This window comes from Mycena indigotica (assembly GCF_014461135.1).
Source record: "Mycena indigotica strain 171206Taipei chromosome Unknown Mind.scaff0002, whole genome shotgun sequence".
NCBI lineage: Eukaryota > Fungi > Basidiomycota > Agaricomycetes > Agaricales > Mycenaceae > Mycena > Mycena indigotica.
Genome location: NW_023503001.1, coordinates 2,435,392 through 2,458,228, shown reverse-complemented (window position 1 = coordinate 2,458,228; position 22,837 = coordinate 2,435,392). Strand labels below are relative to the sequence as shown.

General features: G+C 54.2%; 6 protein-coding genes across 6 annotated transcripts; 2 read left to right on the top strand and 4 right to left on the bottom strand.

Moving 5' to 3' along the window:
* Positions 1-636: 636 nt before the first annotated feature.
* MIND_00201600 (uncharacterized protein) lies at positions 637-1,002 on the top strand (the record flags this gene model as incomplete). The annotated part of the gene is made up of 1 exon (XM_037358915.1): positions 637-1,002. One exon carries the CDS (start codon positions 637-639, stop codon positions 1,000-1,002), a length of 366 nt encoding a protein of 121 aa, XP_037224010.1.
* Positions 1,003-5,223: 4,221 nt separating this feature from the next.
* On the bottom strand, positions 5,224-6,907 carry MIND_00201400 (uncharacterized protein; the record flags this gene model as incomplete). Its single annotated transcript, XM_037358914.1, has 6 exons — positions 6,382-6,907; positions 6,171-6,332; positions 5,997-6,116; positions 5,799-5,943; positions 5,515-5,750; positions 5,224-5,462 (listed from the first exon to the last, which is right to left on the bottom strand). Exons 1-6 carry the CDS (start codon positions 6,890-6,892, stop codon positions 5,224-5,226), a joined length of 1,413 nt encoding a protein of 470 aa, XP_037224009.1. The 5' UTR covers positions 6,893-6,907.
* A 1,508-nt stretch (positions 6,908-8,415) lies between these two features.
* MIND_00201200 (Acetyl xylan esterase) lies at positions 8,416-9,454 on the bottom strand (the record flags this gene model as incomplete). The annotated part of the gene is made up of 3 exons (XM_037358913.1): positions 8,416-8,847; positions 8,898-9,077; positions 9,131-9,454. The coding sequence occupies 3 exons, from the start codon at positions 9,452-9,454 to the stop codon at positions 8,416-8,418; spliced, it is 936 nt and encodes a 311-aa protein (XP_037224008.1).
* Positions 9,455-10,791: 1,337 nt separating this feature from the next.
* On the bottom strand, positions 10,792-11,765 carry MIND_00201100 (uncharacterized protein; the record flags this gene model as incomplete). The annotated part of the gene is made up of 3 exons (XM_037358912.1): positions 10,792-10,965; positions 11,020-11,083; positions 11,134-11,765. The coding sequence occupies 3 exons, from the start codon at positions 11,763-11,765 to the stop codon at positions 10,792-10,794; spliced, it is 870 nt and encodes a 289-aa protein (XP_037224007.1).
* Positions 11,766-12,726: 961 nt separating this feature from the next.
* MIND_00201000 (uncharacterized protein) lies at positions 12,727-14,298 on the top strand (the record flags this gene model as incomplete). Its single annotated transcript, XM_037358911.1, has 1 exon — positions 12,727-14,298. The coding sequence occupies one exon, from the start codon at positions 12,727-12,729 to the stop codon at positions 14,296-14,298; it is 1,572 nt and encodes a 523-aa protein (XP_037224006.1).
* A 2,615-nt stretch (positions 14,299-16,913) lies between these two features.
* MIND_00200900 (uncharacterized protein) lies at positions 16,914-17,714 on the bottom strand (the record flags this gene model as incomplete). The annotated part of the gene is made up of 2 exons (XM_037358910.1): positions 16,914-17,110; positions 17,156-17,714. The coding sequence occupies 2 exons, from the start codon at positions 17,712-17,714 to the stop codon at positions 16,914-16,916; spliced, it is 756 nt and encodes a 251-aa protein (XP_037224005.1).
* Between the last annotated feature and the right edge of the window lie 5,123 nt (positions 17,715-22,837).

Genomic DNA, 22,837 nt, shown 5'->3' with positions numbered 1-22,837 from the left:
TCGAGAGGATGTTCCGAATTCATGCGAGGCTCCTGGAAGCGGGCCCCGCACGGGCGACGGCGGAGCGCTGCCCGCCAGATCGTCTGCGGTCTCCTAGCAGCTGTCGGTGGAGCGGAACGAGGTCGTTCCGGTGTCATCAGGAAACTTACTTTACAGACTCGCACCGTGACCCTGAGGGAGAATACTTCGGACGGCGGTATACTTGGCTCTGCCTTGAGGAAGGTCGCGGCCCGGTGATAAGTGGCAGAACAATGGTACTAGTACCACCTGGCTGATAGTCCAAGTTCGATGGGCGGAAGAAGGGCTCTGAAATCTGCCTGATTCCCGCCCTTCCGTGCGAGCTGGCGGCGGAAAACGTGCAGTCCCAATCAGTCGTGCCACCCAGCGCCTTACAGGTTGCCAATGCGGCCAGAGCTTCGCGCATCGCCCCTTGGCTGCGCGCGAACGCATCTTGATACCAGGAATGCGTGATGCTGATACCCAAGCGCGCGGGCGCGGACCCGCGAGCGGAAACGGGCGAGATTTACGTGTGGCTTTGAGGCGCGGGCGAACTGAGTTCTGGACGACGAAAGATCTGCACTTCCTTCCGCCAACGCGTGACGTCACGCCACAAGCGTTTTTTTTCGCTCTGATATCATGGGCTGGTGGCCGTTCTCGTCTGCCGCGGAAGAGCCGCCTCTGCCCACGCGCCAAGACCGCCAGGCGTGCTGGGACGCCCGCGACGCCTACTACGCGTGTCTGGACTCGGCGGGCGTGGTGCGGCCGGGAAGCGAGGGCCCGAAGGTGTGCAGGGCGGAGAACCGGGTGTATGAAAGGAGTTGTGCGCAGAGCTGGGTGAGCGTTTACCAGCCGTTTTGGGGCGGACGGCTGGCTGATCACGGAATTTGGCAGGTCAAGTATTTCAATGAGCGGCGCAGACTAGCGTTTGCCCAGAAGGACATGATTGCGCAGGCCAACGCCCAGAATGCAGCGGCAGCTGCCAGCGGTAGCGCTAAGAGGTGACACCGGTGAGTTGTTTGAACAAACAGACAGTTTTTCGCGACTAAACGCTGGCAAGCTTGTCCAATGTCCGTCTTTTCGTAGACCCGCCGGGTGAGTCCTTACCCGTTTACTGCCCTTTTCTCGCTCATTCGCTATCAGGCCGCGCCAGCCCTAGCCAGGGGGATCGTTTATCGCTCTTCTCCCGCATGTACCTCCCCCCCATAATACCTACCTCCAATCACACGAATGACTGTTCTTGTTGTGAATCGTCGTCCGGCGTCTTGACTCCATCTTGCATCTTGCATCACGGACCGCACCATCGACTTCGTGTCTTCTCGTGGCTGGACAGAGGGCAGCTCCTGCCGCTGGTTGGCCGCGCCGCGCCTCGAGATGATCAGGGACATAGCACGTCGATCTCAGGCGCATCTCCCATCCCAGCACCGGCTGGTAACAGTGTGGCCCCTCGATACCTTTCCCTCAGTTATCATTCCATCAGTGTTCGGTGTTCTGGTCGCGGCGCTTCAGTTAGCGTTGAGTCGGGGCTGCTGCTGCGGCCCAAGAGCGATGATGTCGAGTGCGCGCCACGGACCCCACCGTCTAATTGGATGGGCATCCCTATCTGCTTGGGTCCTCCGCGGCTCCCACCCCCCTTTTGCTGCATGATCCCATCGGGCCATTTGGCATTTGCATCGCATCGCCTGGCCGGTCTATAAAAACACTCTCTCTACTCAGTATATAACCCGTGCCCCGATTCCGCCCTTGCTCGCCGCATCTCCCGCATGACCGCCCCCTCCTCCCTCCCCTCCCAACGCTTCAGCTCGTATTCCGAGTTCTTCTCCAGCGGGCTGCGCGCCATCGCACGCGCCCGCTCCGGCTCACAAAGCTCACGCGCCACCGCTGAATCAGCCTCACCGACCGCTGCCAACCCCGCCAAAGCTTCTGCGCGGTATCACGTGCTGCGGGGCCTCGCATCCTCGTCGTCCGCGCGCCGGCCCCAAGCCAGCGCAGCCCCCCTCTCCCCCCGTCGAAAATGCGGTGCCAGAGGCCAAGGCACGAAATCGGCGATCTTCCCTGATCGACCTCCCCGTGCGCATTCTGGGCGGCCGCGACCGGGACAGGGACAGGGACAGGGATCGGCGGCGGTCGGTGTCGGTGTCAGTATCCGCCGGCCCACTGTCACCCGCAACAACGACGGCGCGCAGGGCGAGCGCTGCCCAGCGCGACAGCGTCTATCTCGTCCGGTACGTCCTTCCCCTTGTTCGCCTCTTGTTCGTGTGTGATAGATTGCTCATTTGAATTGCGCGCCCTTGTTTACAGCGATTACGAAAAGGTGGACCCGTTCGGAGCCTCGCCGTGCTCGTCGTCGTTCTTCACCGTCGAGGTCGGCGTCGAGGACGCACACGGGGCGCCAGCGATGGCCGCGGCCCCCGCAAAGGCAGCAGCAACAGCGGCGAGGCATGCCCGCCGGCTGTCGAGCTCCCTGCTCAACGGCCTGAACTTACAGCGCGACAAGAAGACGAGTACTGCGGGCGATAACAAGAGGACCGTCCACGCGCCGTCGCGATCGCTGTCGCAAAGCCAATTCGAGCGCCACGGCAAGGGCGACGAGTGGACGTCGGGCTGGAAGGACGAGCGCAAGCGGCGCCGGCTGTCGCTGCCGGTGATGCCGCTCGCCGGGCTGGTCACGGGGTCCCGGCCCCGGCCCCGGCCCCGGCCGTCGCCGACGCCCTCCTTCCAGCGCCCAGTGTATGCGCGCGCGCCGAAGAGCTGGAGCGTGAACCTGAGCGAGTGGCCGCTGCCGCCCGTCTCGCGCGTTTCTGTGCGGCTGGATTCGGACGAGGAGGAGTGGGGGGCGGCTGGACGAGGGCGAGGAGGAGGAGGAGGAGGACCCGATTGGCGCCATCGACTGGCGGCAGTTCCACGCCGAGCTGCTCGAGATTTGACATCTCAGACAAAATCAAAACCCGCGCGCTGGACGGTGTACACGCTGTATTGACATGAAGTTATTTTACCTTACTGTACTTTTTTTGTTTTGTATTTATCGCTACTATTGTACTCTAGTTTCTTATAGATACGCGGCTTGATAGCTCGCTATATGTACTCCCAGATAAAACAAATGGGCAACTCAATATGTACTCAAGGCCGTAAGGATTGAACATCCTAGTTGTAACTTGTCTGTTGCAAGTCCCGAGCACGACAATCTCGAGGGGTTTTGATCCTCAGTGGCAGTAGGGTGTGTTAGCAGCTGATTTTAAAAATCAGCCAAGAATACTTGGAATTTGCCACAGGAATTCCCGGGCCATGCTCCACCCTTCAGGTGCTAGTACTAATAGTCCTTGGAATGTATCATCGCTGTTGGACCACAGCACCCAATTGCACCTCAGTTGAACAGCATGCAATTGAATGATAACTGGGAAAGGCATCTCGTGTACTTATTATTGGAGAGTGAGAAGCAAGTCCCTGTCATCGACAACACCGCCGATCTTTCGTCGTCCATTGAACTCGAATCTCACAACTTTCAGAGCAGCTGAATTCCATGACGACGAGCATCACATCTTGTTCATAGAGATATCGGCGCTTTCACCCACAAGTACTCCATGCTTTGAAAGCTCATTATCTCCTTGAATTGCTACAGAAAACGGACATCGGTCACGAACTCATACCTGGGTCGGCACATGCTTCTGCAAAAACGCGATCTGCGCCTCCACCGCCCTCTGCCAGTCCACATTCCCCTCAAACGCGTCAAAATGATCTGTATCCCCTCATCAGTGCCCAGCACAACTTGCCTGTACTCGCCACTCACCGCCTGTAAGCTGCACCAGCTCCGCGCTCCCGACCGCGCGGCCGGCCGCAATCACCGGCTGCGGCGGACAGATGCGGTCGCCCGCGGCCGCGAGGAGGAGGACCGGGCGGTCGATCGTGTGCAGCGAATCGCGCGGGCGGTGGTGCCACGGCGCGCGGAAGAATATCGACGCGTTTATCTGTTTCTGCTTGAGCTTCAACTATTCGAAATAAAAAGATAATTACCTGGTTTGGGAAATGTCCCGCTTCCTTCGTGACACTAGCGAAGCCTGCGAGTGCGCCGGGCGCAGCGAGTGCGGATATTGTCCGTGGCCCTGGTGGGCCCACGGTGGGGATGTGGATCGGCGGCAGGCCGAGAAAGTCCGCGAGCAGGTCCAGCAGGCCAAGCAGAAATAGCGTGATGTATCGGACGGAAAATTGGAAGGGCGGGAGTGGGCGGCCACAGTATGGATTCAGAGCGATGCTTGCAGAGAGGTTTAAAGACGGCTGTGAGACATTGCGCGTTAAACGGCGGACACTAATGAGGGAGAAGAAGGCGCACATCGGAAGCAAGGGTGAGTATGTGGCCGCCTGAAGAAAGTTCACGTTTGCATGCGCGAGAAAAAGAAGACTCACCGGCAAAGCTAAACCCCCAAACAACTGCCCTTTGCGCGTCGTACTCCTTCTGGTGGCGGGCCCACTTGAGCACGGTGCGGTAGTCCTCCTGCTGGTCCCGCACGACGACACAGTTGCGGGGCATTCCGTCTTTGCATGTATTATTATATTAGCCCAACGCGAAAATAAACGGCAATAAGGACATACCTGAATCGCCCCAGCCGCGGTAGTCAAACACAACACACGCGTAGCCCGCCGCGGAGAACGCCGCCGCATACGCGGCCAGCCCCAGATGCTTGGTGCAGCCCAACCCGTTGGCCCTGTCGGGGGGAAGCGGTATCAGTCAAGATAAAAGTCGAGGGCGAGACGGACATGACAATGACGGGCCAGGGCAGCGTCTGACGGGCAGGGTGGTACAACCAGGCATCGAGAAACCAGCCAGGCGTGCGGGAGGGAATGGCGGACTGTTGTTCTTGACATCGGATATGCAGCCGGGCGGACGGTGCTGGTCGCTTAACGTTTAGTCCGGACGTAGTTCAGACGAGGTTATGAGGGGCGATGTGGATATCGCTGCCTATGTTGTTGTGGATGCGATGAGAGAGAAGAGTAAGTGGGAGGCCCATGTCGGCTCGTGGAAAGCAAAGCCTGATCAGCTGACTCGAATCATCACAGAAAAGTGCTGGATGAGAAAGCGATTATGATTAGGGAAGCTACGATATACTGACGAGAGCGAAATTACAGGGGAGGTAGGGTAACGCAGGGAGACAGAGAAACACATAGACGAGAGGTAGGTAAAGACTAAAAAGTCAACAAAAAAGAAAACAGTGAAAGCACGTCCTCGACAGCCTACTTGGGGTTCCCGACCTCGAGCATCTCCCGCACCATTAGATCCATCTCTCTCGTCTCTAAAATGGTCTTGAGGCGCGCCGCCATCTCCTGTTTCGTGCCGCAAGCTACGATACTCGCATTGTGGGCGGCATGGGCAGAAAGGTTTCGTTTGAGGGCCGCGGCGGAGAGGTCGTTAACCAGTGATGGAAGGGATATGAGTGGAGGCGCAATGTCGGCAAGGTAATTCAGGGAGAGGGCTAGCAAATGCATTAACACTCTTCATGTGAGAGGAAAGACTTGAAAGTGTACCATCAATGTATGATTCACAACTAGTAGGTACCTCAATGTCAATCATCCGTCGTTCGTCTTGGACGACCTTGGCAAGTCGACGGAGACCTGGCATGTCGATGCTGGTGTCGAGGATAGTGAGAAAAGAAAGCTTGGAGAGCAGAATCAGAGCAGGAATAGCTTCGTCGTCGATATGCGGATTGGTCGCGATTGAGAGCTGAAGGAGTGAGCGCCGAAGCGCGACAATATGGAAGATTCTGGTAATTTATTGGCAAAAAAATTGCGCAGAGAGAAATGAGACAAACGCTTCATTTCTGATGCCGGTGTTGTTGAGCAAAAGCGTCACAAGACGCGGAAGGTGGTGAATGTGGACGAGATCAATGTCTTGAACAGGCGTGCCGTTGAAAGAGAGCTCAGACAAGAAAAAGAAACCGTTTGGTTTGCTGAAAACTAATATATGGCGTCAGAGGCTGGTATCACGATGGAGGAAGTGCTCGATTAACCTGACAAAACACTCCTACCCGCAAGATTGAGGCCATCTTCGTCGTTCATCGATTCTGTCAGTGCAAGTCGCCAGATTTCAGATGTTCTGAACGCAGTGAGAATCCGTGAGCTGAGAAGGCCTGTCAAGAAGAAAAGAGCTCAGACAACGAACACCTGTGTAAATTACCTCTCACCGTGTTCACCCAAGTAATCCGCAATGGCTTGATGGCTCAAGTCAGGGAGCTTCGAGAGGCGTGCTTGAAGACGGATGCCGGGTATCATTGCGTCTAGACGTTCTATGAAAGGCTTGATACCACGAGGAGATTCAGTGCCAATGGGAGGTCCATAAAGCTCGTCTGAATATAGATGAAAATACGGTTTCAGAAGGTGTTAATGATATCATACCTTCAAGTCCGCGAACCCTAGCTCTATTATCGCTGTTTGAGCGCACGAGCTTTGCAGAGGACTTCGGATTGATGAATGGCGAATAGGTGTACTTGGCTGAATAGTATTGCAATCGTTCTCGTTTGACGCTGATCTCGAAGGAAGATTCTTGGATGGAAAGCGATGAGCGGACATGCTTTGGAGAGCCACGAAGGTCGGAGAAGGAGTTGGACCGTTTGCGCTTGAGTGGACGACGAGAGGTTGACGCTTTTGTCGAAGTGGTCTTATCGGGAGGGACGAGTGTCGATTCTGCATCATCGTCGTCGGAGTCTAAAGCTCGAAGCGTTGGCTTGTAGTTCTCGTCTTGAACAAGGACGCGCGCAAAGGAGATCAGGTCGTTTGACGGCTGGGGAAGGCGGGCGGCGGCGCCATGGCGTGCTTTGCGTCTGAGGGAGCTGAGGTACGCTGATGCTGTGATACCGGGGCAGTAGAAGGGATTGTTCTCGTCGATGACAGGCAACGAAGAAGGCATGAGAGCGATAATGCAGTGTGGTGGTGGTAAAAGGTCAAGCTGGAATGAGTGTGACGACGCGTGTCACCTCGCTTCCAATCTTGCTCTTCAACTTCATCGCACTTCTAACAGCATCTAACGTCGTAAAAAAACCACTCGAAAGCACCAAACTTGGCCGACAAGACTGTCTACTTTGTAATCTTCGAGTTTTGGACGTGTCATTCAAGCTTGAGCAGTCGGACAGAATTTGGACAGAATAAGTTGGCAATACGATTGGTGCGCCTTCCCCTTTTAAGATTTTGCTATGATGACTGAGTTGCTCTTTTAGACGCGATTTCGAGTGACTGCGCCGTCCTAGTCTTGAGAGCTTCCGTTTAGTGGGAATATTGCTCCTTCAACATAATCGTCTGTGCTAGTGTGCTTTGACTGGCTCTTCTGGATAATCCTTATGCATGAAACAGATACACCGCCCGCTTCCTTTCTTGCCTGATTTACAAAAAGAATACCAACTCCGACTTGACATCTTCATGCCCTTTCCACCACTTAGGCTTGTTCTCTTGGGGAACGTGGGTTAGTGGACTTGTTTAAACGGTGGCACTACAAAGGCTTAAAACTGACCGAGGTCTTGGCAAGAGTGCCTTGGTCCTCCGTTTCGTCGAAGGTCTGCTACAACTTCATCATTCTCTTAATAACTGACAACACTTGAAGATCGCTTCGACGACGAATACGATCCCACCATTGAAGGTATTCGGCAACCATCTGTTCTCCGTCATTCCTCACATCATCTCGAGAATTTTTCAAAAGGCAATGTGTTGTCGATGGAGAGACCGCACATCTGGAGATTCTTGACGCAGCAGTCCAAGAAGGGTGGTATAGGTGCGCGTTGACTCGTCAACCAATTGATATTACATGAATTTACGCTCTTTTAGTGTCCGGAAGTGGTGGATAACCTATGGAGAAGGGTTCATACTGGTGTACTCAATCACCGATCGCCAATCCTTTGAGCAAATACCTCGACTCCACAACGAAATTCTGCAAATGAAGGGCACCACTGACTCGCACAACCCGTGCTCAATCGTCATCGTTGGGACGAAATGTGACTTGAACACAAAGAGAGAAGTTACAATCGACGGTATGTAGCCCATAACTCCGGGATTGAGAAGGCGGATTAATTGAATATGTCATAGAGGGCCAAGAGCTTGCGAGGAGACTAGAATGTGCTTTTATCGAAACGTCAGCTAAAGAAAATTATCAAGTCGATGAAGCGTTTACTACAATTGTCCGTCAAATCCGGGGCTTGCAACGAAATGACCAAACAGTGAGAAATCCGCTTATTCCCATACACCTACTCCCTTGACTGAGCTATCGCCAGGGACGTGCTTCGATTCGAAGCTCAAGCTTAGACAACGACGAAGAGGCCCGCGCTATCTTTTCCTGTAGTTGTGTCTTGGCGTGAAGTCGGAGAAGCTCTGACAAGCTCAAAGTGTGCTCTTTTTTTACAATTCATGAAGTAAGTACAATTTCCCATTCGAATTTACAGCAACTCATCCATCACAAGCACTGCGAATACTGTGTGGTTTGATCGTACTAGTAAGCGGAATATACTTCTCAAAATATTCAGGACTCACATAGGCATTTGAGTAGGTGCAGGTGTATGGCGCCACACAAGTTGTCGGTCCCGTCCATCCAGTTCCTCCGCACTGGCCATAATGCGCAGCACCCGTTCCTGATGCTGGCTGGGAAGTCGTTGTGGTTGTTCCTCCACCTCCTCCTCCACCGGTACCAGTTCCGCCGCCAGCCAACATCGCGTTGACCTTGTTCTTCACGAACGTCAGTGCTACCGAACCGTATTCGTTGGCGTAGCCTTGATGTGTGTTAGCGTCAGAGCCGTTGCAGCAGTACGGGTCTGCGGAGTCGCAGTAGGATTGGATGTTGGAGGCGTAGGGGCATTGGAAGCCAGCTGGACGAGGAGCGAACTGGGTATCGGGTTAGTATTTTTGCAAAGCAGGAAAAAAAGAGCGCTTACCCCAGATGCTTGGCAGGTTCCGACATTGTACGAGAGCCCTGGGATGTGACGGGGGTCTCCCATGAAGATGGCCGCAGCAATCTTCTTTTGTGCAGCAGCAGAAATAGGGATAGCGGTGTTGCTCAAACCCTCGTTAGTGTCGCCTCCACCACAGTATGCGTCATCGAAGATTTGACCACCCTTGAAGGTTTCTTTCAATCCCAGCATGCAAATTGAAGCCGAAGCGAGCGTACCTGCGAATACCCGACGAGGACGAGAACGGTGTTGGGGCACTTGCTGTTGAATGAGTTGACCTGGTTCGTAACGGCGGTGACTCCTTGGACAACCGAGTTGGCGTATGAGACGCCGCCACACGAGGATTGTCCGCCACATGCTGGGTATGTGATCGCCTCTGAAGTTGCGCCGGAGTAAGCGTTGACGATGTTCTGTACAACAGACGCAGCAGTTCCGTAGCCTGGTGGTACTGTCGTTTCACGTGCGCCAAAGACGTGAACGTTGGGGCATTGTGCTGCCGCAAAGGGCAGGAGGAAAAGCAAAGCAGCCAATTTCGAGAACATCTCCGCTTCCTTCGAGGGCTACGTCTCTTCGTCTCCACCGCCCGAGCCTTTAAATGTCCGGGAGAAATTGCGGATGGCACAATCCGCTGCTCGCTCGGGTGGGATAACGTCGGCGGGACCCAATTGGTACCGTGACCTATTACCCGCACATGCCACCTCATTCTCGCAGCGCGTGCCCAGCATCCGTGACGGAACAGTCAAAACTCCATGTATGCGATCTCGTAAGCAGGCTAGTTAGAAGAAGCCAACAACTTCTTTAAATAGATACTGAATATCATGAATAGGACGATCATCCGTCTTCAAGGGGTCTTCTTCCAGAGTAATGCCCTCGAGTAACGCCGCATCGTTAGTCCGCCGGCTTCAAGTTAAGGACTGTTCATTCGTTTATTTGTTAGCGACTTGAATGAATAAAAATCTTTATTCATTTCAACAGCATACTCAGGGAGCCTGAGCTTCAGCCTGAGCAAGGGATCACGAGTAGGATTCTTGTCCAACTACAGCTTAAAGTAACTGAAAACGAGAATCAAAGCGGAAGCGACGGGAACGGACGCTACATATAAGGACGCCAACTTGGTCCGACCACGTGCGTTTCTCGGCCATATGTACTTGCAGCTTGCTCAGTCGAGGCCGAGGCGAGTCAGAGGCTGAGATATGCAGAGCATATATGATATAAGTAAGTATTTTCAGAGAAAGTTTGTACCTGCAGATTTCATTATTTCGCGACACATGCTCATGGTTCTACTAAGTAGCGCATTGCTGACTCTTTTGATACTAGGAGAAGGGTGACCTGGGCAACCGTTTGGGTCCTGTGTTTTCGATTCAGTTGAACGCGATACAGAACAATTGTGCTCCATGCCGCCGGCAGGCTCCATTTAGACTTTCGAAATCTTGTAATTGTAAGTTGACGTTAACGTTAGATAGTAATGGAAATATTCAAGTTGAGAACGTTGAGACTGGACCCACTAAACCCGTACTCGTTCGGTTTACAGGCAACAATTCTGACCTCCGAAAGTCGACTGTTAATTAGACCCAATATCGATTATATACTGGAGGTAACAATAAGTGATACAGTGGCTCGATACTATACTAGTATGTACAATGATGCAATGTTACTGGTAGCACACATGATTAGTCCGTAGTCCGAGTCCATAGCCCGATCACGTCTAGTCTAACAACTAGAAACGAGCGTGGATAGCAGAAACGAGTGAGAGAGCGAGTGATTCAACTTCAAGTTGAGTCAGATTGACTGCGGTTTGTCGGTGGGGGCGATGGCATTTTACGAAAGAAGAGTGTCTATTGAGCAGGCCTTGATTCCGAGTCGTGAGGGTGTGTGGCCATTATGGTCCGTCAATTCGTCGGCCAGACTGGAGAAGGATGGCTGCAACGACGCAGACTTCGAGCAGCCCGATTTGGATGGCCTCTGCTGAGATTTCGAGTAGCAATGCGCCGGTTTCGACTTCTGAAGATATGCGGCCAAACATTCGCGGCTGCCGGAGGCCTGAAGTGTAAAGCTGCGACAGCCCACACACATCAGCCTGCGAGATAGAAAAAGAAGCGATACATACCGAGATATGGGTCCCCTCAGGCAGCCAAACAAATGGTTTATCTCGGGCCACCATTGTACGGTAGCTAGGAGTACGTGAGCTTGCAGAATTGGGGCGAAGCAGTGGAATGCGCACCTTTTTTCCGACGACAAAGCTAGCCACTCGCTTGTCGACCTTTTTGACACTATCCCCTTGACCTCTACCATTGGTGTCGCCATCATGTCGGCGCCGGACCATTGAATTACCGCCACTGGCGCATTGGACCCTGCTTGGGCGACAACGGTGAACCCCACGGCAGGGGCATCCGTGCGTATCCGGAAGTAGGTTTTCGCGTTAGGCGGGCCGGTGACGCTGGCGTTCAGAAGCCCGCCGTCAGATATGCTGGCTTCGAGGGGCGTGAAGCGGAATGTCATGAAGGCCGGTCGCGGATTTTGTGTGGGATAAGGAAGGGCTCCGTAGATGGAAGGCTGGGGCGTTGTCGATGCGCGTGAGGCAGAAGATGACCCGGACGACGACGCCGGGGAAATAGGGGAGGTAGCGCCGATGGAAGAAGGCTGCAACCATTGGGAGAACGGATGGTCGTCGTACATGGCGCCTCTGGCGAGGAGATTTGTTCGGGGGAATGGGAGGTTCAAGTCCAAAGCACTAGGCGCCCCAGACGGGTGGTATAAGTACTGCTTCAGCCCCTTCTCTGGGTATATCGTGGTGGGAAGTTGATCCTGCTTTGTGGCGAGTGCGCATGGAGCTTTTGGCGCATCAAAGTACATGGGAGAGATGGTTAATAGGGAGATTTCAGAGGCCGATGGTCAACCTGTGGGTGTGATGACGATGTGGCATCCTGTCAAAAGGCGGTGTCTTGGTGTGGCCGATCCCGCCGATCCATGCATGTTTGAAGATTTTCGATGGTGTCGCGGACTGATACTGCGGGTGACGCAAGATTGTCAGGACCGGATCGGAGTTTCATTATTGACTTGGTCCTGCGGACGGGAGTCAATGGGCCATGATGATTCAGCAACAAAATCTTGCCTACATAACTAGAAACCTTGTCACTATGAAATTCGTGTCAGCCTCACCAGCAAACCTGAAGCGCCTGCATCGATGCCACAATCGCTGCCGCGTGGAACCAATCCTTGATTTACTGTCTGGAAAAGACATAGGTAGCCGCTAGTGACTACTGTTGGCAACGACGTAAACTAGTTGCTAGTGTCGGCCAACTGCTGTTTCATGGTCGTGGTTGGCGAGAAAGTTGTTCTTGGCCTTATGATAGCCGAAATGATTGGCGTCACTGAAAGCGTCCGAACTCGAACTCGTTCAAAACTTGAACTTGAAGGAAGCATTTTTCTGGGCTTATTACTTGACATCAAGCGCGGTTGGGAGGCTAGTTTGATGTTACTTGGTGTCATTTCTTGTCTTTCCTATCGCTCGGTTGCCGCATCGACGATATTGCTCGCGATCTCACTGACACCCAGCACCAGACACTAGATTGTGAGCAGGTATATGGAGGAAAAAAGCATATACTCACTCTGAATAGCAAAAGGTATAGTGCCCGCGCACATGTACTCATGGTTGCGAAGAAGACTCCACGCCACGTCACGGTCACGACTCGTGATCCTCAGGTCACATTGTTGATACGTTTCTCTTTGCTTTACTTGCTTGCTTGGATAGGGAATCCGACGAAGGATCCCCGAAGAAACTACTCCTGCCAGTATTAGAAACTGACGGCCGAGGATGGACTCCCATCTTAGAATTTCGAATCCGCACCTGGCGGAATCTGGCTTCGATGGCCCCGCCATGCAACAGTCCAGCAGCATCGCTACTCTCCCCACGGAGCTCCTCGTCGCCGTTCTTGACCAGTGCCCCGACATTGTGCCCGACGGCCCCGACTTCCAATCGGCGCACTTTCTCGCCTACGCCCGGCTTGCGCAGGTCTGCCGACGGTGGCGAGATGTCCTCCTCGACCGCCCCCAGTACTGGTCACATGTCGTCCTGTCCAAGCCGCGCTGGGCGGAGGAGATGCTGCTCCGCTCGAAGACCGCCCCGCTGACCGTGGGCCTGAACTTTGGGGCGTCGTCGCCCGAGAGCGCAACGGCGCGGACGATGCTCTTTGAGCGATTCGACCGCGTCAAAGAAATCCGGATCAAACGCGCGCTGTACAGCGGCGACCCGCCCGTATTTTCCCAGCCCGCGCCGATGCTCGAGCGGCTGTACATCCGCATTTCGACCGGCTACATCTATCACTTCCGTGACAACGTGTTTGCGGGCGGCGAGGCGCCAAGGCTCCGCCACCTTTCCCTCGACAACTGTGTGCTCCCGAAAGAGTGCCGGGCCTTGTGGCGGGGCCTCACTTCCCTGGAGCTGACCAGAATCGCCCATAAAGCCAATGCGCTGATTCACGAGCTCCTCGGCTTCTTGCGCGACAATGCGCCGCGTCTCCGCGTGCTGACGCTGAACAAGGTCGTGGAGAACAGGCACTCTGACTTGACAGCGCGTGAAAGCGCCAAGCGCAATCCAATTCGTCTCGAGGAGCTGGAGGAGCTGACGCTTCGCCCGGGCAACTGGGCATGTACCACGTTTCTCCAGTGTGCGGTGCTCCCCAAAATGCGGCGGCTCGTGCTGGAGATTTGCCCAGGAGACCCCGACGAGCGCGGCATCTGGGAGGTGCTGGATGGCGTCGGCCCGGGTAGCCGGATCTGTAGCTTGGAGCTGCGCGACACTGTTTTACCTGGCGAGGATGACCAGATCGCGTTCGAAATGCGCCTCCACGCCACGGAGCTCGAAACCAGCGTCCCCGTGTTCACCATCCGCTTCGTGCCAACCACAGTCCAGGACCGGCGCGAGCATTGGCGCGAGAAACTCATTAGCGCGATGCTCACGCACTCGTTGCCGCCCGAGCACGGCCAGCTGACTGCCCTTACCATCGCGTGCAACGACCTCGACTGGGCTGTCGCCGGCCTCCTCCGCCAGCACTCAATCCGCAACATAATCTTCTACCGCTCTCCCTCGACGTTTTTGTCTGCATTGGCAGCTCATTCAAGTCTCCAGCCGAACTCAGATCAGCCCCCGCTGTCTGGCCTCTTGCGACTTGCCTTCGTTGGCATCGTGTTCGCACATGCACGCGCCAGCAAGACACATCATACACCGGTTTTCCTCGACTGGCTGTCTCACCGACTCGACGAGCACAAGCTTGAGCAACTCAACTTCGACTATTGCACGTCCGACAACGGCGCGCCGTATCCGCCCGCCGACGCCCGCCCCGCGTTGGCAGAGCTCGTGGGCAGGTTAGTCGTGTTGGAGAATTAGGCGTCTAGGTGGTAGGTAAGTACTACGTACTATATAATCAGCCTGCGTGCAATCCGTTATTTAGTACTATGTACCCTGCCTCGCACTAGCCTAGCCAGCCAGTGACTTACTATGATACTATATACCAACTGCCCCCTTCCTTTATTTACATACATTCTTTTCCATCCATTCAAGAAACTGCTGCGGTACTACTGTCGTAATTAGACCATAAGTTCATCAATTTTGAATTTTTTCATGCCTGAGAGGGCCAAAAAATTTTCTTTTGATTTTAGGCGAATTTTAATGCTATGTTTTTTTGGCCTGATTATGCATTATATGAACTTGTGGTCTTTTTTTTTTGGAGTGTTTGGAGTAATGAACTTCAGTCTGCAGAAGCATTCCAAAGAACATCCGCTGGGTGCACTGGGGATAGCCAGTAAAATGCTGGGAAGTAAGCTCGGGGGGGAAATGCCTTTATGCACATTTTAAAACCAGTGTGGGACTCCTACCATTAGTGGGGGTTCATCCAACACCTTTCTTCAAGAGTAGAATACTGTCAGGGGATGAGGGTCCAGGTGCCTAGTTGATACCAAAGCTGTTGTCTGGAATTGCCAATACCGGTTCCGAGGTGACCACTTGGAATGCAGAAGCCTCCGCATCACCCCAAGTCCATTGCTGGTCCTTCTTGGTGAGCGCAAAGAGAGGTTGCGCGAGGGCCGAGAAGTCCCAAATGAACCTGCGGTAGAAATTAGCGAACCCAAGGAACTGCTGAATGTCCTTCTTGTTTTCTAGAGTCGGCCAAGCAGAGACACCTGCGACCTTGACGGGTCTATTTTGATGTGGTTGTGGAAGATGATGACTCTGAGGTACTTGATTGAAAGTCTTTTAAAGTTGCACTTCTCCGCTCGGACAAGGGGGTATCAGAAAAAAAATAACGGAACATACGTTGGACTTTTTGTTTAAGCCCTTCCAGGGGACCCACCGACCGTGACTGTGACGTGACATCACCATATTAGGAAGGTAATTCACACAGTCATGTGATCTGATAGCATCAAACTCAGTCAGTCCTCTAAAATTTCCAAGAACATTAATAGAAACATAGACTTCTAGCTATATATATATCTTGTAGACAAAGTCCTGATATAGTCATTGTCTTACAAATCTCACTCCAGAGTACAGATATCCATCCCCATATGGTCTGATTTGTCACAATGTTCCATCTGATGATGAGATACTGAAAAATAACCACTTGTGAGATTGTTGATACTTAATTATGGATGTATAGTGCACCAAACAGTACTTGTAACCCATCCTAAGACAATTTTGACTTACCATTTCAGCCAAAAAGTTTCTACCAAACAATTTTTTTAAGGGTCCGGAGGGGGGACCGACCGACCATCCCGGTTGTCACTTTTTGACACGTGACACCCCCTTGCGCTCGGAGGTACAACTTGTGCTCTTGGAGTTGCTGTAAGACCTCCTGAACGATCTGCCGGTGTTTCTAAAGGTCGGAATGGGCAATCAAGATGTTGTCAAGGTAGATTATGATGTCTCCGGAGAGGATGAGGTCCTGAAAAATGTCATTCATCATCATTTGGAACATCACAGGGGAGTTTGTCAGGCCGAAATACATTACCAAGGGCTCAAACAGGCTTCGGCTAGTCCAGAAAGCCGCTTTCCACTTGTCACCTTCTTTGATCTGAACGTTGTTGAATCCCCAATGAACATCGAGTTTGGTGAACTTGAAGTAACAAGCACCTTTGAACTGGTTGATGAGGTTGCAGATCAGCGGCAGGAGGTACCGGTTTTTGACGGTTATTGTGTTAAGAGCCCACTAGTTCTAGATGAAGTGGAGTCCGCCATCCTTCTTCTTGATGAAGAAGACCAGAGATGCCATCGGAGACTTGGAGGGGCAAATCCGGCCCATTAGGAAAAAGCAAAATCCACTGTAGCCAAGGGGGCAAGTTCTGTAGCACAATGTAGTCAATATAGTATCTCAGTTAAATTTGTAGCACAAATGTAGCACTTTGTAGACAGCTTGACCAATACCGTAGCACTATATTACTCTTATGTTAAGCAGATGTCGTGTGAATGTATGCACATGTTTGGCATCAGCTTTAGCAATTTATTTACTCCACATTTCCACTTTTGGGACCACTGCTGTTGAAACCCTAATTTGGTAAGAAAAGCTGTAAAGTCTAATTGGGACACAAAGCTGTAAAATCAAGATTTTACATCAAGTACCATAAACAAGTCCAATCTAAGGCTATTTGTGATGTTGTTCTTGGCTGCAATATCAGTATAGAGGGCATGCAGACCTTGATATTTCATAAACTCATGAATAAAATTGGCACATTCAGTCTGCAAAAAATTGTGAAACAACATTTAAAGCTGGGGCGTAGCCCCAGCCTGTCTAGTAGAATATATAGTTTATGCAGCAAACTCTACAAGGCATTTATTATAGATACCATGCTTGGTAATTAACTCTAGTTTAATTATTCCACATCTCGTAATAATACAAAATCAATATGTCGAAGATATGGATTGAGATAGAAAGATTGGACCATATCAAGCACATTTCCTGAAGTCAAACCAGCTGGAATTTCCCGCGGTAACTTAGGAATAAGATGGCAGCTTTAGTTGATCAGTGTGATAGGAATGATTGAAGCACGTCGCCGGTTTTGATGAGATGCGGGTGAAATCTTGAACATACCAAGAGTTTCATCTCTCTGGGTGAGTGGTTTGAACCACTCAATATATGCAAGTGGTGTTTCAAACCATCCGTATTCCATTGGAAGTGCAAATATAGCCCGGACACGGCCTGCAAAAAGGCCTTAAAAGATCGTTAGAATCGTGTGTACCAACAACATAAACATACCAGTTATGCTGAGACGATTTGCTTTCTCAGGAGTTGTCTTCCAAGCCAAAACAGTATTAAAATGAGAATCAACTGCCTTCTTCAGGCCCTGAGCTGGAAGAGCACGTGTTGCACGGACTATGTCCGCAATAGAAAGGGTGGAGACCTGCACAACAGGGGGGATTGTGATTGTTACCCGTTTGTATACTGGGAAATGTGCTGTGATGGAATTGAAGTCATTGGGAAGGATGGATTTGGTGGATAGGAAGGCATGGAGATGCGTGAGGAAGTCAGCAGTCCCAAATTCCTGCTTGAGTATTTGGACAGAAATGGAAAATGGTGCGTTTTTTGCGATTTTGAAGGCAGAAGAGGAGGGGGTATTGTTATCATCCAAATCATTATCATCAGTGTCGGCATCTTTGTTGTTTGTCGGAGGGATGATAATAGCATCGTCATCATTCTCGTCTTCCGGCTCAAAATCATCAACTGGGGCTGAGTAGCCAGGTAACGCCCACTGCAGGTAGGCCCCAAAGCGGCGGAGTGATTCCCATCGTGTGAGAAACCGTGTCATTTGCGCCATGTTGTCAGGGGAACCTCCCTTTTGGCCCCTCGGAGACGCCTCCGATTCCGGTCCGACTCCGGTTCCGTCTCCGGTCCGGCCCTCCATCTCGCCCGCACAATCACCGATCCGTCAACGCCCTCCCGACGGTCGCCCTGGGACCTCGCCTGCGACGCCGCCCAAGCCTTCTGTGCCCGACAGCGGCAGCTACGGACAAGCAGTATATAGTCAGCTACCTAGCAGGCGGACCCTTAGAGTTTCTTCTCTTTGGATCCTCCCCTGCTAGGTCAGCTTCATTTGTATTCACTTACCAATGTTCACGCTTTGGATCCTCCCCTGCTAGGACCTTGATCTCAGGCCTCCGGGGTTGCCCTTACAGCAGAAGAAACTCTCTACGGGATCAACCGGACAAGATTGCCAGGTTCGGCGCTGACTCAGGCTCGGAGTACGAGTCCGTTCCGCCCTCGTCACCGCCCCTGCCACTTGTCCCCTCCTCCTCTACTCCTGTGGTCCCCGCACCCGTCATGCCGTCCGGAGTCACTCCTACCGCAGACGCCCGGCTGGACTCACTCGAGGCGAAAATCGATAGCCTAACTGAGGCCCTTGCTTTACTCACCAACCAGGCTTCCGCTGCCGCTGCCGCCGCTAATAATGCTGGCGGACCCCAAACACCATCGCCGGAGACGTCGATTCCGACTCCGACTCCGGTCCAGGGCGACTCGAAGCCCTTTTTGGCGACATCAACCTCGCCTCAAAATTGGTCTTGCGACCAAACCCCCCGTTCACCTTCAACGGCGACCGGAAACGGCGGCCGCGTTGCCTCTACGCGGTCCGCACCTACGCCCGCCTTGCCCCTGAGGCCTTCGTGGTCAACGGAGAGGCGAGCGAGGAAAAGGCTGTCCGCTATGCCATGTCGTTTATGGCAGAAGGACCCGCTCAGCAATGGGCGGAGCGCCACGGAAGCAAAGCCCCGTTTCCGTTTCCGTCCTGGGGCTCGTTCTGTTTCCGAGTTTCGACTCCGGTTCGTCGAGGAGAATGAGCAAGATCACGATCTCTCCAAGCTGGAGACTTCCGCCTATCACATGGGTACAAAGGATGTCTACCAGTACACCGACGACTTCGAGGACCTGATGGACCTCGCCGGATTCGAAGACGCGCTGGTCAAGGTGACCAAGTTCCGCCACGGACTTGACCCCCTGATCAATAACGGAATCACGTCCTCGAACGACCCCCGGACCTCCGGGATTACCTTAGCTGGCGCACCGGGCCTTCCGTCAATACGAGGCCCTGGTCCGGGCCAAGCTGATCAAGTCAGCCGCCCCCAAGACGCCTGGCGGTTTGATTCGGACTCCGTTTCCGGTCAACCGCATCCCGGCTCCGGCCCCTTTCCGCCCGGTGGCTCCGGTCGTGCCACCCGCGGCCCGCGCCCCCCTCCAGCGCCTCCAGCTCCCGTCCCCTATGGAGTTGGATCGCACCAGGGCTCGGGGTGCCCCTCGTCGCGCCTGCTTCAGGTGCGGCGACCCAAAACCATCTCGCCCGGGATTGCCCCCCCCCGCCGATGTCCGCTCAATGGACATCCTCGACGAGGTGATCCAACAACTCGGTGACGAGATGTTAGCGGAGTTGATCGCCCGCTACACGGACACAGCTGCCCTGCCGGAGACGGCAGCGGAGTCGATGGCCGGAGAGGATTTTGTCCCCCGCGACGAGTGCCTGGTGTGCCCTCGTTCGCGTCTATAAATCGCTTTTGCCTCTTTGTATGATGAATGCAGTTCCTTGCCCTACAATGAGCCCGAAACGAAAGACACACCCTCTCCTGCCCCCGCCTCGACTCCGTCTCCGACTCCGCCCGCGACTCCGGTCATTGTCCTCCACCGCCTCACTGCCTGGGAAAAGAAACTGCCCAAGCAGTACACCGTTGCCGCTGCCCCTGGGGCGAACTCCCTCCACCTCCCGTTAGAGCTCGAGTCCACCACCAGCGCGCTGAAGCTCTCACTCTCTGGGCTTGTCGACTGTGGTGCCACCTCCGACTTCATTGACACGAACTATGTTGCTCGGAATGGCATTCCGGTCCGCACCCTCGATCAGCCGATTCCGGTTTTCAATGTCGATGGCACCCCCAATGACGCTGGCTCCATCAAACAGATCGCGGACTTGGTCCTGCGCTACAAGGGCCATGCCGAACGAGTTCAGCTGGCCGTCACCCATCTTGGCAAGCAAGACCTCATCCTGGGGTATTCCTGGTTGCGGAAACATAACCCAGAGATCAATTGGGAAACCAAGGAGGTCAAGATGACACGGTGCCCCCAATTGCTCGACCTGCCGTGAGGAAGAGCGGGTCGAACGGACCGAAGTTGCGGCGACTCCGGTCGCTCAGAAGCGTCTCCGCTCCGGCCCGTTCCCCTCGGTCTGCGCCATGGACCTTTCTGGGTCTGATGACGGAGACGATTCCGTCTCCGGTGACGACTCCGGCCTGCCTGATCTGACGCCGGACTCCGACGACGACGATGACGATGGTCAGCTTGAAGATGGTGACCGCATCTTCTACACCTCGTTCCGCCCCTCGGAGGAGATACGCGCTGGCAGTACTGTCTCGCAACGCCTGGCCGGGCCTTCGCCAGGAACTCCGCCCCTCCGCCCTCCGAGATCCCGGACTGGGCTAAGGAGTTCCAGGACGTCTTCAACAAGGAGTCCTTCGACACGCTACCGGAGCGGAGAGCCTGGGACCACGCCATTGAACTCGTCCCCGACGCTAAGCCCACCAACTGCAAGGTGTACCCCATCTCGCCCCTCGGGCAACGCGAGCTCGACGCGTTCATCGAGGAAGGGCTTTCGACGGGCCGGATTCGCCCCTCCAAGTCTCCGATGGCGTCTCCGGTCTTCTTCGTCAAGAAGAAGGACGGCGGACTCCGCTTCGTCCAGGACTACCGTGCTCTCAACGCGATGACTGTCAAAAACCGGTACCCCCTTCCGCTGATCAACGACCTCATCAACCGGCTCAAAGGCGCTCGTTACTTCACCAAACTCGACGTCCGTTGGGGCTTCAACAACGTCCGGATCAAGGAAGGTGACGAGTGGAAAGCGGCTTTCCGGACTAACCGAGGCCTGTTCGAGCCCTTGGTGATGTATTTCGGCCTGACAAACTCTCCCGACGTTCCAAACGATGATGAATGACATTTTTCAGGACCTCATCCTCTCCGGAGACGTCATGATCTACCTTGACGACATCTTGATCGCCCATTCCGACCTCCGGAAACACCGGCAGATTGTTCAGGAGGTCTTGCGGCGACTCCGAGAGCACAAGTTGTACCTCCGAGCGGAGAAGTGCGACTTTGAAAAATCGTCAATCGAGTACCTCGGAGTCATCATCTCCCACAACCACGTCGAAATGGACCCCGTCAAGGTCGCAGGCGTCTCCGCTTGGCCGACTCCGGAAAACAAGAAGGACATTCAGCAGTTCCTCGGGTTCGCTAACTTCTACCGCAGGTTCATTCGGGACTTCTCGACCCTTGCGCGCCCTCTTTTCGTGCTCACCAAGAAGGACCAGCAATGGACTTGGGGCGACGCGGAGGCCTCCGCGTTCCAAGCGATCAAGGACGCGGTCACCTCGGAACCGGTCCTGGCGATTCCGGACGACACACGGCCTTTCCGACTCGAGGCGGACAGCTCTGATTATGCGACGGGGGCGGTTCTTTCACAATCCGCCCCGGACGGGAAGTGGCACCCTGTAGCATTCTATTCCAAAAGCTTAAATGATGTCCAGCGCAACTACGAAATCCACGACAAGGAGATGCTCACGATCATCCGCGCACTCGAGGAGTATAGACACTTCCTCGAGGGCGCCGCGCACCCTGTCGAGATTTGGACTGACCATAAGAATTTGGAGTACTTCAGGAAGACGCAACACCTCAACCGGAGACAGGCCCGGTGGTCTCTGTACCTCTCCCGGTTCGACTTCACGCTGCACCACAAGCCTGGCCGCGATATGGGTCGGCCTGACGCCCTCTCCCGGAGACCCGACCACGGAGTCGATTCCGACAACTCCGACGTCGTCCTTCTGCGGCCTGAACTCTTCCACGTCCGCGCACTCGAGGGCGTTTCCCGTTTCGGTCCCGGCTCTGAACTCCTCCGTGACATCCGTGATGCCCTCTCCGGTGAGCCTGACCTGGAGGAGCCCGTCGCACTAGCGGCCCGGCAACTTCTTAAGGTTCAAGGTCAAGCTCGAGGCCCCCGCTCCTCACGTTCTGACGAGTGGGCCGTCTCCGGCGGTCTTCTCCATTTCCGAGGAAAGATCGTCGTACCAAAAGACAAGGACCTCCGGAGACGCATCATCGAGCTCTGCCATGACACCCGAGTCGCCGGACACGCAGGTCGCTTTCAAGACCCTGGAGTTGGTCTCCCGGAACTACTGGTGGCCTCAGATGTCTCGCCATATCGGCCGGTATGTTGCGACCTGTGACTTGTGCTGTCGCACCAAGGCACTCCGGAGACTGCCCCACGGAGAACTGCACCCCACGGAAACGCCTCCGGAACGCTGGCATACCGTCTCCGTCGACTTCATCGTAGAGCTTCCCGAAGCCCATGGGTACGACGCGATCATGGTCGTCGTTGACACCCTCGGAAAGCGCGCCCACTTCTCAGAGTGTCATACGACGGTCGATGCAGTAGGGGCAGCCCGCCTCTACTACCGGAATGTCTGGCGGCACCATGGGACTCCGGAGAAGTACGTCTCCGACCGCGGCTCGCAGTTCATCGCGGACTTCACCCGAGAACTTTGGCGTCTAATCGGCATCAAGCCCGCCACGTCCACCGCGTACCACCCGCAGACAGACGGTCAGACAGAGCGCGTCAACCAGGAGCTGGAGCAGTACTTCGGGGATCTTCACCAACTACCAGCAGGACGACTGGGATGAGCTGATTCCGGCCGCGGAGTTCGCCTACAACAACCACGTTCACTCCTCCACGCAGCAGGTCCCCTTCATGACGGACACGGGACGGCTCCCGCGCATGGGCTTCAACCCGGAGTCCGTTCCGCCATGGAGTCAGTGAACGAGTTCCGCGACCGGATCGCCACTGGTGTTGCTGAAGCCAAGGCCGCGCTCACTAAGGCCAAAGAGGAGTACAAGCGCTACTACGACCGGAGA